Genomic DNA, 12500 nt, shown 5'->3' with positions numbered 1-12500 from the left:
AGAGATCTCTCATTATGAGATGTGCATTTATGGTCTGGACACTATAGCCATGTTCGATATGGAGCACAGATATTAAAAGTGTGGCGTGTTGGAAATGTCTTTTTGATGTAACCTTCTGAAATCAATTATTGGCAACAGTTTAACAGCAAACCACATGCATATATAAGATGTCATCAGAGGCAGTGAAACAACAACTTGGAAATTCTCATTATATCAACCTCTCTTGTTTGGTGGTTTTACAGGAAACCGGAAATATGGTCACTTGTTGAAGACTAACACAGGAAAATAACACTGGCCATCAGGGCCGTTGCTAGGAATTCTGGGCCCCCTGAAAGAAGATCAATTTCACACAACTTTTTTTCTTAGACTATATGTATTATAATTTGTTTCTGTTCCTCTATGTTCTTGACCGTGCCTGACGCTATACATCCAATTCGTTATTTTTTTTTTTTTTCAAATAACCACTCAACAAAGAGTAACTGGGATTTATTATGTCATGTTATTATTATTCACTATCCCCTTCACTGCCTGTAGTCACTTTGGGTTCTGCTATTTGTTGGGTATAGTGGCCTGGCTCTGTAGACCAAAAGGACAGTGACTTAAGTAGACTTATAAATAAATCTACATTTTGCCATTCATTACAGAATAAAAAAAAGCTGAGACTAATGTGTAAGTAATTGCCAATGGTACAGCAGTTTACTAATGAGTCAAAATAACAAAAGTGTCTACCTCACTCACTCACCACCATCAGCATCTTTGGAGTGCTGGGGGTGGGGGTCAGAGGAGGCTACAGCTGATTCTGGAGTAGCAGTATATAAAGGTTTAATTTCATATTGCTTTTGTGCACATTTGTGGTTTTGTTTTATGGAACAACTGATGAAAACTAACCTACCTAGTCTTGGCATTAACATTAAAAATTGGCTTAATAATGCCATAGCTCAGCTTCACTTTATTATTGTATGAGGACGGCAAGATGTAAGCTAAGCCCCTGCTTAAGACTCATGTCAATAAGCTACCATAGCAGTTTAGTTTTAGTAAACACTCATGTAAGAATGGAAAACTGTGTCCTACTGCTACTGGGATTTTATTGACAGCGTATTATAACGTTTGACGAATTATAACCTTACTGATCTTTTCTGTGGATGATATCTAGTGGTTTCATTTTGTAATGTCAGCCGACTATTTTACACTGCTGACCCCATGTAACGTTAAACGTCAGTGTCATTCGGTTAACGCAGTAATGTTGAAAGCTGGCTAATCGCTATCTCCTAACATTAGTCACTCCAACTTCGTGGTGTTGGACGAGGCGAGCTGTGCTATTTCTCGTGAACCACAGGGCACCTGTGCAGCTAGTTTAATCTATCTTCGGGGGGGGGGGGGGGGGGGAAGAAATAATTTTTTTTTTGGCTTTGTTTTAACTCTGATGGATTAGTATGAATATAAGATATGCCTATGCGTAATGATTAAGTCATAGAAAGGGAAGCTAACATTGTGGCCCCCCCCTGCCCCCCCCCCCCCCCCCCCACCCCGGGCCCCTAGATTTGTCATCATCTTTCACCCCTAAACGACGGCTCTTCTGGCCATTGAGGGAAGCATCTGAATATTTTAAGAATAACCATAAGATTTGAAATGTACATGCAGGCTATCATAATTAACATGGCTTACTGACTCAGTACAAGTATTGTAACCAGAAACCAGAAGGTAATCTCCCCCCAAATATTTCCGCAATGTTTTCTATAGACTTAAATTTAAAACGATAGTAAATGAAACTGTATTTGTAGTCTTTGGGGTTATACTACCATTGCCACTCTACAACCCCTACCCTATTACAACATAGGTCTGTCACCCACACAGATGAAAATGTGTGTGTAACCTAGTAGCCTGTGTCCTGAGTACAGTTTGTTTGGACGTATATGATTTAATGATTAAAAAAATATATAAAACTGAATATATAAAACAATAGAAAAACTGAAAAAACAGAATTGGGAAAAAATAAAAGAGAAATTGGCAAAAAAACTAATTACGGATTTCATAGGGCCCTACATGCCACTAGAAACAGAATGATGGGTTCACACACTCACTCGCCGTGATCAGTTGGTCTGTGTTAGTGCAGATTCCTTTACTTTGGCAAGGACACTGGCCTGAGATGCCTCCCTTGGGGATTGACCCCATTTTCATCACTACAAACGAAGAATAGGAAGATAAGAGGGGAGGAATGCTTAGTAAATCCAGTGCAAGGACTAGAAGGAGTTTAAATCTCTCTCTCTCTCTCTCTCTCTCTCTCTCTCTCTCTCTCTCTCTCTCTCTCTCACTGTCTTACTCTCTCTTTCTTACTCTCTCTTTCTTACTCTCTCTCACTCTCTCACTCTCTAGGAACTGGAAGTTAGAGAGGTGTTAGCCATGATTCAGCTCTTACAACTTATTAATTTCCCCGGATCCTCTGTGACAAATGGCCTTTCCAATGATCAGTTAAATCCTGATGACTTCAACAGAATTATCATTAATACCATAATGCTATAGGTTTTTTCAGATGATACTGGCAATATGGAGGATTCATTCCACCATCATTTCACGCACTGATGGGAAATAGTTTTGACTGGAACTGGCTTGAATGTCCCATTTAGCCTGTAGCACAGTATTGTTGTGTAGTTTGAATTAACCCGCTTTGTAGTTTGTGGTGTGTAGGTGTGTTTGTGTAAGTGTGCGTTAAGGGAAGAGAGAGAGTGACAGTGTGTGTGTGTGTGTATGTGTGTGTGTGTGTGTGTGGGGGGGGGGTTGTTAGTAGGAGCGAGCGAGAGCGATGTGTGGCTGTAGATTGTGTTGGGTGGATTGGAAGATTAACCAGCAGCAAATTGATTAAAAGCATTCTCTAATCTTTCATTAAACACTGAGAAACTCCCTTTCCAGAGATAATTATTTTAATTACACACACTCACTCTCTCCGTCACACTTGTCATTTTCTCTTCCAGCATTGCAGCCTCTTCTTCTTCCCTTTTACGCTCTGTGCTATTTGTTAATCTACGTCAGAATTTAATCTGAGTCACACGATTTAGTTTTTTAGCCGGATGATTTTTCCAGGGATTACACACTGACCTTAATACACACAGACATTCCCGCACAGGCGTGCGTGCTTGCACACACACACAGACACACACACACACACACACACACACACACACACACACACACACACACACACACACACACACACACACACACACACACACACACACACACACACACACATTTTTTCATTTTTCACAATATATACTACTTGCCTAGACACTTTTAACTATTTCTTATTATTTCATAGTATGGGTTTGTAAGCAAAATCTGTGTGTGCATTTTTTAAATTTTCTTTGTGTGTGTGTGTGTGTGTGTTTATATTTTATTTGTGTGTGTGTGTGTGTGTGTGTGTGTGTGTGTGTGTGTGTGTGTGTGTGTGTGTGTGTGTGTGTGTGTGTGTGTGTGTGTGTGTGTGTCTAGGTGTTAGCCACAGGTCTCTCCGGACTCTACTCTTCCCTCCCAGCGAGACTGGAGGTCTACAGTGAGGGCTGGCACAGTTTACAGTCGGCCGATTGGCTGCAGGTGCCATCACTCATCCACTTCCTCCATTCGTTGCAGTTCTGCAGCACAGTCAGCCAGGTACATGAACCGCCCTCACTAATGCATACAGAGATTACACACAAACCCACACGCATGCAATATACACTATACCTTGTCCTATGCATTACCCCAAAAAAATTGATACAAAATCTGTCTTTAGATCAATCTTTATTCACACAAAAATTAGTGGCAGAGCATGAAAGCATAAATTGGATGTAACAGTCAGACAGATTATCACAAGTGACCACCCATCACATCCACTCTCCATTGGCAGACTCTAGTGTATGACCTTTGTGACAATGATGCAGTGCTCTCCATGGTCGTTGTTGGTATGATAAGGAGGCTTTTATGATGACTCTTGTTTTCTACCTATTATAACCCACACACACACATGTCCCACATGTGTCCTGACCCTTAGCATCTCCTATTGATTTGTCTGTCATGTGCAGGTAGCTCACCCCTCCATACGGTCTCAGTTGTTGGGCTACATCTATAATGGTTTCTTGGTGCCTGTTTTAGCCCCAGCTCTTCATAAGGTATGTACAAGCGAGTGTGTGTGTGTGTGTGTGTGTGTGTGTGTGTGTGTTGGTTTGTTTCTTTCTTTTTTGCCTTATTATTTAGTTTAGTACAGCTTTGCCCTGAATGATCTGTGCGTGTTTTTGTGGGCCGTGATTGGTTCAGCTCACTCTGGAGGAAGTGATGACGTCGACAGCGTACCTGGAGCTCTTCCTGCGCAGCATCTCTGACCCCGTCCTCCTCCACACCTTCCTGTCATTCATTCTGATGCATCGCCATGACAATGTGCACATCCTGGATACACTGGTCAGCCGCATCAACACACCCTTCCAGGCATGTTTGTGTGTTATTATGTCGCTTTGGTGTGTGTGTGTCTGTGTGTTTCTTGTTCATGGTACAATTTGTAGTAAAGTCCACATGTGTACATAGTCTGTGCACATATGCAAGTGTGTGGGTACGTGTGTAGGGGAGGAGGGGTATGTGTTTCTGTGTGTGTGTGTGTGTGTGTGTGTGTGTGTGTGTGTGTGTGTGTGTGTGTGTGTGTGTGTGTGTGTGTGTGTGTGTGTGTGTGTGTATGTGTGTGTGTGTGTGGTTGGTTTATGTGTGTAGGTGTCCTCACTCTCTCTTCCGTGTAGTTAGGTACAGTGTCGCTGGCTCTGTTTCGCACTCTAATTGGATTGCACTGTGAGGACGTCATGCTACAACTCATTCTCAGGTGAAAACACATGTGTAGAAACACACACAGAGACCTTCTCATGCACAGGTTTAATGTGTAAATCTGTGAAGGTATATTCTAATCTATCTAGAATCTACCTGAGTAGACTGACAATCTGACTGACATTCTTTGGATGAAGCACACAAAAGCATCTAATTTGTGTCTTTCCCAAGTCATGTCTCTTTTGTATCTGTGGGTGTACTTTAGCTTCTTTATGTTTAGTTTGTTTATACTTGGTGTGTGTGTGTGTGTGTGTGTGTGTGTGTGTGTGTGTGTGTTTCCAGGTATCTGATCCCCTGCTCACACGTGCTGAGTGGAGTGAGAGAGAAACTGAGAGAAAGGGATTGTTACTCCTCTTCCGCCGCTGCTTATCTTTCTCTCACTCCAACCTTTCTACATCAGAACAACATGCAACAGGACTGCATCCTGTGGTCAAAGGTCACAGAGGGCTTCCTAAAGGGAAATATGGGTAATGTATTCTAATCCCATCTGGGATACAGCCATTGGCTGGCATGGTTTTCCAAGGGCATAGCTTAAAGTTTTCAGAAATTCAAAATGAATTTAAGTGTTGATTGGTCAGCATGCAGTAATGGATTTGTGATGTCGCTTATTAGTAGAACATAGTGGGTACATTTGGGACATCAATTCTGTAGTTATGCAGTTGGTGTTATGGGTAGTGTAGTCTCTGTGGATAATGTAATTGGATAATGTAGAGAAGGCAGTAGTAGCCTAGAGAAGCCTCATTCACTCATCTTTGACTCTGTGTTCTGACAGGCCTAGATGACCTCCTGACCAGCAGTGCCAGTGTGGGATACTGGCGTTTCCTTGGCGGCGACTCCCTGACAGACAGCAACTACCTGCAGTACCTGAGGGAGGCCCACGACATCATTGGTGCCTGCGTTTGGGCGTGCCAAGTCTGGTCCGCCCCTTACGACGGCCTCCGCCCCTCGCCCGAAGACTACCGAGACGAGGAGGAGGAGCGACAGAAAGAGGAGGCGCGTGAGAGGAAACGAGAGGCGAGGAAGAGAGAGGAGGACGACGGTGTTCTCCCCTTCATCAGCTCCTCTCAGGCGCTCTCACTCGCGCCCGTCTCCGCGCACGTCCCTGCGGACGCGAGCTCTGGCGGGCAGAGCGTCCACACCCTGCAGGAGCTGGAGTGGGACGACATGTTCGAGTCGGGGATGGAGAGCGAGGCGGAGGTGGAGGTGGAGGTGGAGGCGGAGGCCCCGGTGAAGCCGGTGGAGCCGCCGCAGCACTTGGTGGAGATGCGCCGGAGCGCCATCTCCTTCATCCAGGGCTCCTACGTGGAGGAGGCTGAGTTTCAGGACGACGTGCTGGTCTACAGCCTCATCAGCCGGAGGGATTCACACACGCACACACACCAACATGCGCACACACCTGCCGCTCCCAGCACCGGTCAGACGAACACAAACATCCGGACACACAACCCGAGCGCGCAAACCACGGTGCAAAGTGCGCGCATACGCCCGCGTAAACCAGCTTCGTCCACCGCAGAGCTGGACTCAAACACACACTCACACACTCATGCTAACACCCAGATACATTCTGACACACACTCATTCACAAACACGCTTCCTCAGAGCACACATAGAGACTCACACAAATTGTCCACTGTTCAAAGTGTACCTGTACACACACACACTCACTCACACTCACAGACAGAAATTGTATTGACTAATGGGCTGGGTCCTGAGATGGATGTCTCCATTGATGAGTCAAACACACAGACCTGCGCCAGCATTCAAGACTGTGTCCAGAACGGGTTGGACTACAATTCCCAACTGCTTCAGGACTACAATTCCCACCCGCTTCAGGACTACAATTCCCACCCGCTTCAGGACTACAATTCCCACCCGCTTCAGGAGTACAACTCCCAGCATCCCCAGGACTTTGTTTCCCAGTGCCTGCAGCTCATTCAGAGTCTAGGCCAGGAGGCGGAGAGCATCATGGGAGATGAAGAATTCCGTGAGCGTGTTCAGCGATTGTCCTTTGCCTTTCATGAGGAGGTGGAATTAAGCTTTGAGGATGCAGAGCTGCTGAAACTTCCAGAAGCTGATCTGACCAAAAGCCTGAAACCCGGGCATGACGTGCCCTTCACAGGTCTGTTGGTTTCAGCAGAGATTATGTGACTAGTGGTACTAAGAAAGGCTTATTTTGCAGTAATATTGGCGTAAATCTGTCTTAATGGTCAAGTTGGTATCATGAAGGTAGAATAGAGTACTGTCTATCAGTTATCTAAAATCTAACTATGGTTCGACTATTTACAAATCAGAGATAAGGGCTACACCTGCCAGTTATGTTTGTGAATGCACAGCACATTGATCCATGATGGCTAAACCATAACCTTAATGTTAATAAAATAGCTTTTACCTTCCAAATCATCCTATCACTACTTTAAACTAAATATGTATTTCCTCTCCAGTCAGGAGTTTGAGTGTCTGACTGTCTTTGACGTATGCTCCTGGTTCCGTAGGCCCATTTATCAGTGTTCTGCTCTCCCGGCTGGAGAACCTCCTGGAGAACTCCATCGAGGTGAACCTGCTGGTGACGGGCATCCTGGCCCAGCTGGCGGCGTTCCCCCAGCCGCTGCTGCGCTCCTTCCTGCTCTCCACCCAGCCACTCTTCCAGCCCGGAGTCCGCACACTCTACCAGGTACATGCACACACACATGCACACACACACACACACACACACACACACACACACACACACACACACACACACACACACACACACACACACACACACACTCTCACACATACACACACACACACACTCTACCAGGTACATGCACACACACACACACACACACACACACACACACACACACACACACACACACACACACACACACACACACACACACACACTCTCACACATACACACACACACACACTCTACCAGGTACATGCACACACACACACACACACACACACACACACACACACACACACACACACACACACACACACACACACACACACACACACACACACACACTCTCACACATACACACACACACACACTCTACCAGGTACATGCACACACACATACACACACACACACACACACACACACACACACACACACACTCTCACACATACACACACACACACTCTACCAGGTACATGCACACACACATACACACACACACACACACACACACACACACACACACACACACTCTCACACATACACACACACACACACTCTACCAGGTACATGCACACACACACACACACCACACACACACACACACACACACACACACACACACACACACACACACACACACACACACACACACACACACACACTCTCACACACTCTACCAGGTACACGCCGCACACACACACTCTCACACTCTACCAGGTACAAGAACGCACACACACACACACACACACACACACACTCTCACACTCTACCAGGTACACGCCTCTCTCACACACACTCTCACACACTCTACCAGGTACATGCATGCACACACACACATTCTCACACACTCTACCAGGTACACGCACACACACACACTCTCACACTCTACCAGGTGCACGTACGCACACACACACACACAGGTACACCTCTCTCGGTCTCATTTTCTCTCATACTCATCCAGGTAAACCTCTCACGCACGTTCTCCCACGCACTCTATCCAGTTGACTCCTCTCTCACACTCAGATCGTCCTCCCTCTCTCCCTTTGGTTTCTTACACTTCCTCTGTCACCTTGCTGCCTTTTCCACTTTTCCGCCTTAATCTCTCTCTCTCACTCTCTTTAATTCTCAGAATCAGAATCAGCTTTTATTGGCCAAGTTAGTTTGCACAAACAAGGAATTTGTCTTGGTGCAGTGGCTCTCACTGTGCTTACACATATTAATCTGCTACTGCCACTCCCTCTACAGCCCCCCTCCATCCACCTGTTTTAGAATGATTTTATTTTCAATCTGTTGATGGCGCTGGTATTTTTAACATGCTTTATTACACTGGAAAAGCTGATTGCAACTGTTGAGAATGCTTGCTTGTTTTGTGCACATGTATGCATCCATATATATACTGTATATGTATATAAGTGTGTGTGTGAGCGTGCGATGATGGACTGTCCAGACACAAGATATACTATTTATTCTGTTTGTGTCTGTGTGTGTGTGTGTGTGTGTGTGTGTGTGTGTGTGTGTGTGACTGGGTAGGTCCTGGTATCAGTGAGAGATCAGCTGGAGCGCTTTACTGAGAAGCATGTGGGCTTTGCTGAGCTGGTGCGGGAGGCTGGGCTCTACCTGCTGGCCAGGGATCAGGCCCTGAGGGAGAGAGGTGAGGAGGGGACGTGTTTCACTGACACACAAAAAAACCTGAAGCATGACTCAGCAAAACAAAACACACGTCATACAAATTAATCCGAATTTAAGGCAGAATGCATTCAGTTAGGTACAGAACAAAGAAGGCAAAGTTAGGCAAACAGGAACACCCAAAATCACTGGTTTTGCATGTCGGTACATTATAACACATTAAATTAAAGTCATTAAACATAAGTCCGTCCTAAAACATGAGTCAGCATTTATGCAGCAAATATTACTAAATCACCAAATTCATTAAATTATGATTTAGCACCTACAAGTCTACTCCTCTTTTTCTCCTTGTCAGAGCGAACGGGAGAGAATGGAGAGAGCTGGTTTCCCATTGGTCAAGTGCTGAGGCCCCTCCCACGGTGTCCCAAGATCCCACCGGCGTGGAGGAGTCGCGTCTACGCCACCGTTCTCTTCGGAGAGTTCCTGAAAGAGCTGGCCGCTCTCGCGCAGGAGCACGCCACCGTACTGGACCCGACTGGGGAGTAGCTCCACCACACGCGGCCATCTTCGTCCCACACCAGCTCCCTCCTGAGCCTGACTTTCACCCTTTTAATATCTGTGGAGCTCTCCCTCAACATCGGTTACACCCACCAGACATGAAACACTCAACATCCGGCACACTCAGTAGGCATGTTACACACAACATCTGTAACACCCACTCAGATCGACCTCCCTTTGGTTTCTCTCCCTCTATCACCTTGCTGTCCTTTCCACCTCTCCCCCTTTCTCTCTCTCTCTCTCTCTCCCTTTGCTACTCCGTCTATAGCCTTGACTGACTTTGACTGATTTTGTTTCATAACTCAGTCACTACACTGACGTGTCCCTGTGTCTTCAGTCTCCCAGTCTGCACTTTCCTTTACTGCCTTCACAATCCTTATCCAGCCTTTACACTTGCAGAGACTCTGGGGCAGATGTATTAACACGTTAGCACCTGCATAATTCCGACACAGCGTGCACCTAAAAACATGACGTGGTCCGTACGAACAGACCGCTAGTGGCTAAAACCGCATTCTGCCTGCAGCAGAAGTGCATAATGACAAGTCAAGTCACACTCTTCTGACTTATACATATGCATGCGTGGGAGGGTTGAGGGAAATGTTGGATTTTTGAAGCGCAAGGAGTGACTGGTTGCGTATTCTGTTGTGAGTATGAAAACTGCAGGGGGACAGCGCACGTCTGTTTTGTGGTGAAAGTTCATGCGTGAATAAGAGAAACTTCCAGAAACAATGGAAGCAGTATTCCGAGCACCAGTTTTGATAATTTGTCCCATGTTAAAAACAACCTTTACTTTTGTTTGCCTCTCTGTCTTGCCATCTCTTTTCCAATCCACTTCCCTCTGTATAAATGCCTGTCACTGTTGAGTTAGTTAATACTATAGCCGCACAAATAGTCTGAGTTTTCTTTTTTTTTGAGTGGTGTAGAATTAATGTCATTATGTTTGATGACATCTTATAAGCATCTATATCTATTTCCTGGTTGCTATACTTTTTGATTCCTTTTAATGTTGGTTGACGGTTCAACGATCCCATTTAATTACACCTGTAATTGAGTGATGCCATCCAGTTATGAGCTCCACAAATGGCAGTTAGAGGGCAATGACAGATGTTGATTACTCAATCAGCCGCAGGTTTAGTACATTTAACAAAAGCACAGGCTGTCTCCAATGTAGGTACATCTGCCCCACAATATCATTCATCTGCCCCACGGTGACGTTCATCTGCCCCACAATTTCGTTCATCTGCCCCACAATGACGTTCATCTGCCCCAGTGTCGTTCATCTGTCCCACGGTGACATTCATCTGCCCCACGGTGACGTTCATCTGCCCCACGGTGACGTTCATCTGCCCCATGGTGTCGTTCATCTGCCCCACATGACGTTCATCTGCCCCACGGTGACGTTCATCTGCCCCACGGTGACGTTCATCTGCCCCACGGTGACGTTCATCTGCCCAATGGTGACGTTCATTTGCCCCAGTGACGTTCATCTGCCCCATGGTGTCGTTCATCTGCCCCACGGTGACGTTCATCTGCCCCAGTGTCGTTCATCTGCCCCACGGTGACGTTCATCTGCCCCACGGTGACATTCATCTGCCCCACGGTGACGTTCATCTGCCCCATGGTGACGTTCATCTGCCCACGTGACGTTCATCTGCCCCACGGTGACGTTCATCTGCCCCACGGTGTCGTTCATCTGCCCCACGGTGTCGTTTATCTGCCCCACAGATCGTTTATCTGCCCCATGGTGTCGCTCACCTGCCCCAGGGTGTCATTCCAGGCATCACACAATATCCATTCCGCCTTCTGAGTACCTGTGTCCAATTTCATGGTTCATGGTTTAACTAATCCAATCTTTTGAATGTCTGCCCAAATTTGCCCTAAATATATTTGTGCCACATTTTCTTTTTTTGTTCTTAAAACACTTCCCATTTACAACCATTAACGTGGCCCCCCCATTCTTGCCAATGTATGTCTTTAACCAGTAAAGTGTCTGTTCTGACTTCATCATATCTGTCTGAACATTCACAGTGAGAGGAAAGTCAGAAACAATATCACTTCAATGTGAAATATGTATGTCATAATAATCTGTCTGCACATATTCTCTATATGTTATTATTTCTCTGGAAATGTGTATGGTATATGCAATTACCCAATGAGTTCATGTACATATGATATGTTTACATTGCACTACAGAAATGTCAATAATGCAGTAAGATCATGTGTGCATGTGTGTGTGTGTGTGTGTGCGTGTATGCGTGTGTGTAACTGTATGTGTGCCTCCCAATCACTGCTCATTCTGAGGGTGTGTATTTTGCAGCAGGGGTGTTTTGTATGAACTGATTTTCTGAGCAATAAAAATATCTGAGCCATACACTCACACTGTGCCTCTGACTTACTTACACCCACCAACCGCCAAGGACTCACACACACACACACACACTCTCTCTCTCTCTCTCTCTCTCTCTCTCTCTCTCTCTCTCTCTCTCTCTCTCTCTCTCATACACAAACTGTGCCTCTGAGTTGCTTACATCCACCAACCCCAAAGAACTTTCTCTCTCTCTCTCATGCGCGCACACACACACACACACACACACACACACACACACACACACACACACACACACACACACACACACACACACACAGCTTACCACCCGTACAAAGCACTCCAGTTGAGGAGTTAAAACTTTAATTGTATAGAAAAACAGATAAGTACATAATTTAACCTCCTTTATAAACACGCACACACACATGGCACACACACACAAATAGAAACGGGCAGTGACATACAGGCACACACTTA

At 45.7% G+C, this 12500-nt stretch overlaps 2 protein-coding genes across 2 annotated transcripts in view; one reads left to right on the top strand and one right to left on the bottom strand.

Annotated features, from left to right (window-relative positions):
• Positions 1–9685, top strand: part of LOC308366197 (FHF complex subunit HOOK-interacting protein 1A-like) — a gene marked incomplete at both ends in the record, with an annotated part of 13347 nt that extends 3662 nt beyond the window's left edge. The window contains 10 exons of the mRNA XM_080839832.1: positions 3487–3645; positions 4056–4142; positions 4288–4455; positions 4758–4837; positions 5122–5306; positions 5612–6303; positions 6649–6958; positions 7332–7510; positions 9044–9164; positions 9495–9685. Of these exons, the coding sequence (XP_080695958.1) occupies positions 3487–3645; positions 4056–4142; positions 4288–4455; positions 4758–4837; positions 5122–5306; positions 5612–6303; positions 6649–6958; positions 7332–7510; positions 9044–9164; positions 9495–9685 (2172 nt within the window). The remainder of the gene's footprint in view (positions 1–3486; positions 3646–4055; positions 4143–4287; positions 4456–4757; positions 4838–5121; positions 5307–5611; positions 6304–6648; positions 6959–7331; positions 7511–9043; positions 9165–9494) is intronic.
• A 2812-nt stretch (positions 9686–12497) lies between these two features.
• Positions 12498–12500, bottom strand: part of LOC308366195 (endothelin receptor type B-like) — a gene marked incomplete at both ends in the record, with an annotated part of 10782 nt that continues 10779 nt past the window's right edge. The window contains one exon of the mRNA XM_080839830.1: positions 12498–12500. This exon is cut by the window's right edge and continues 78 nt beyond it. Coding sequence (XP_080695956.1) covers positions 12498–12500 — 3 coding nt within the window.

This window comes from Sprattus sprattus, assembly GCF_963457725.1.
Source record: "Sprattus sprattus genome assembly, chromosome: 5".
NCBI classification, from domain to species: Eukaryota; Metazoa; Chordata; class Actinopteri; order Clupeiformes; family Clupeidae; genus Sprattus; species Sprattus sprattus.
Note: the sequence above shows the minus strand (reverse complement) of the source record. Positions and strands in the feature narration are given on the sequence as shown.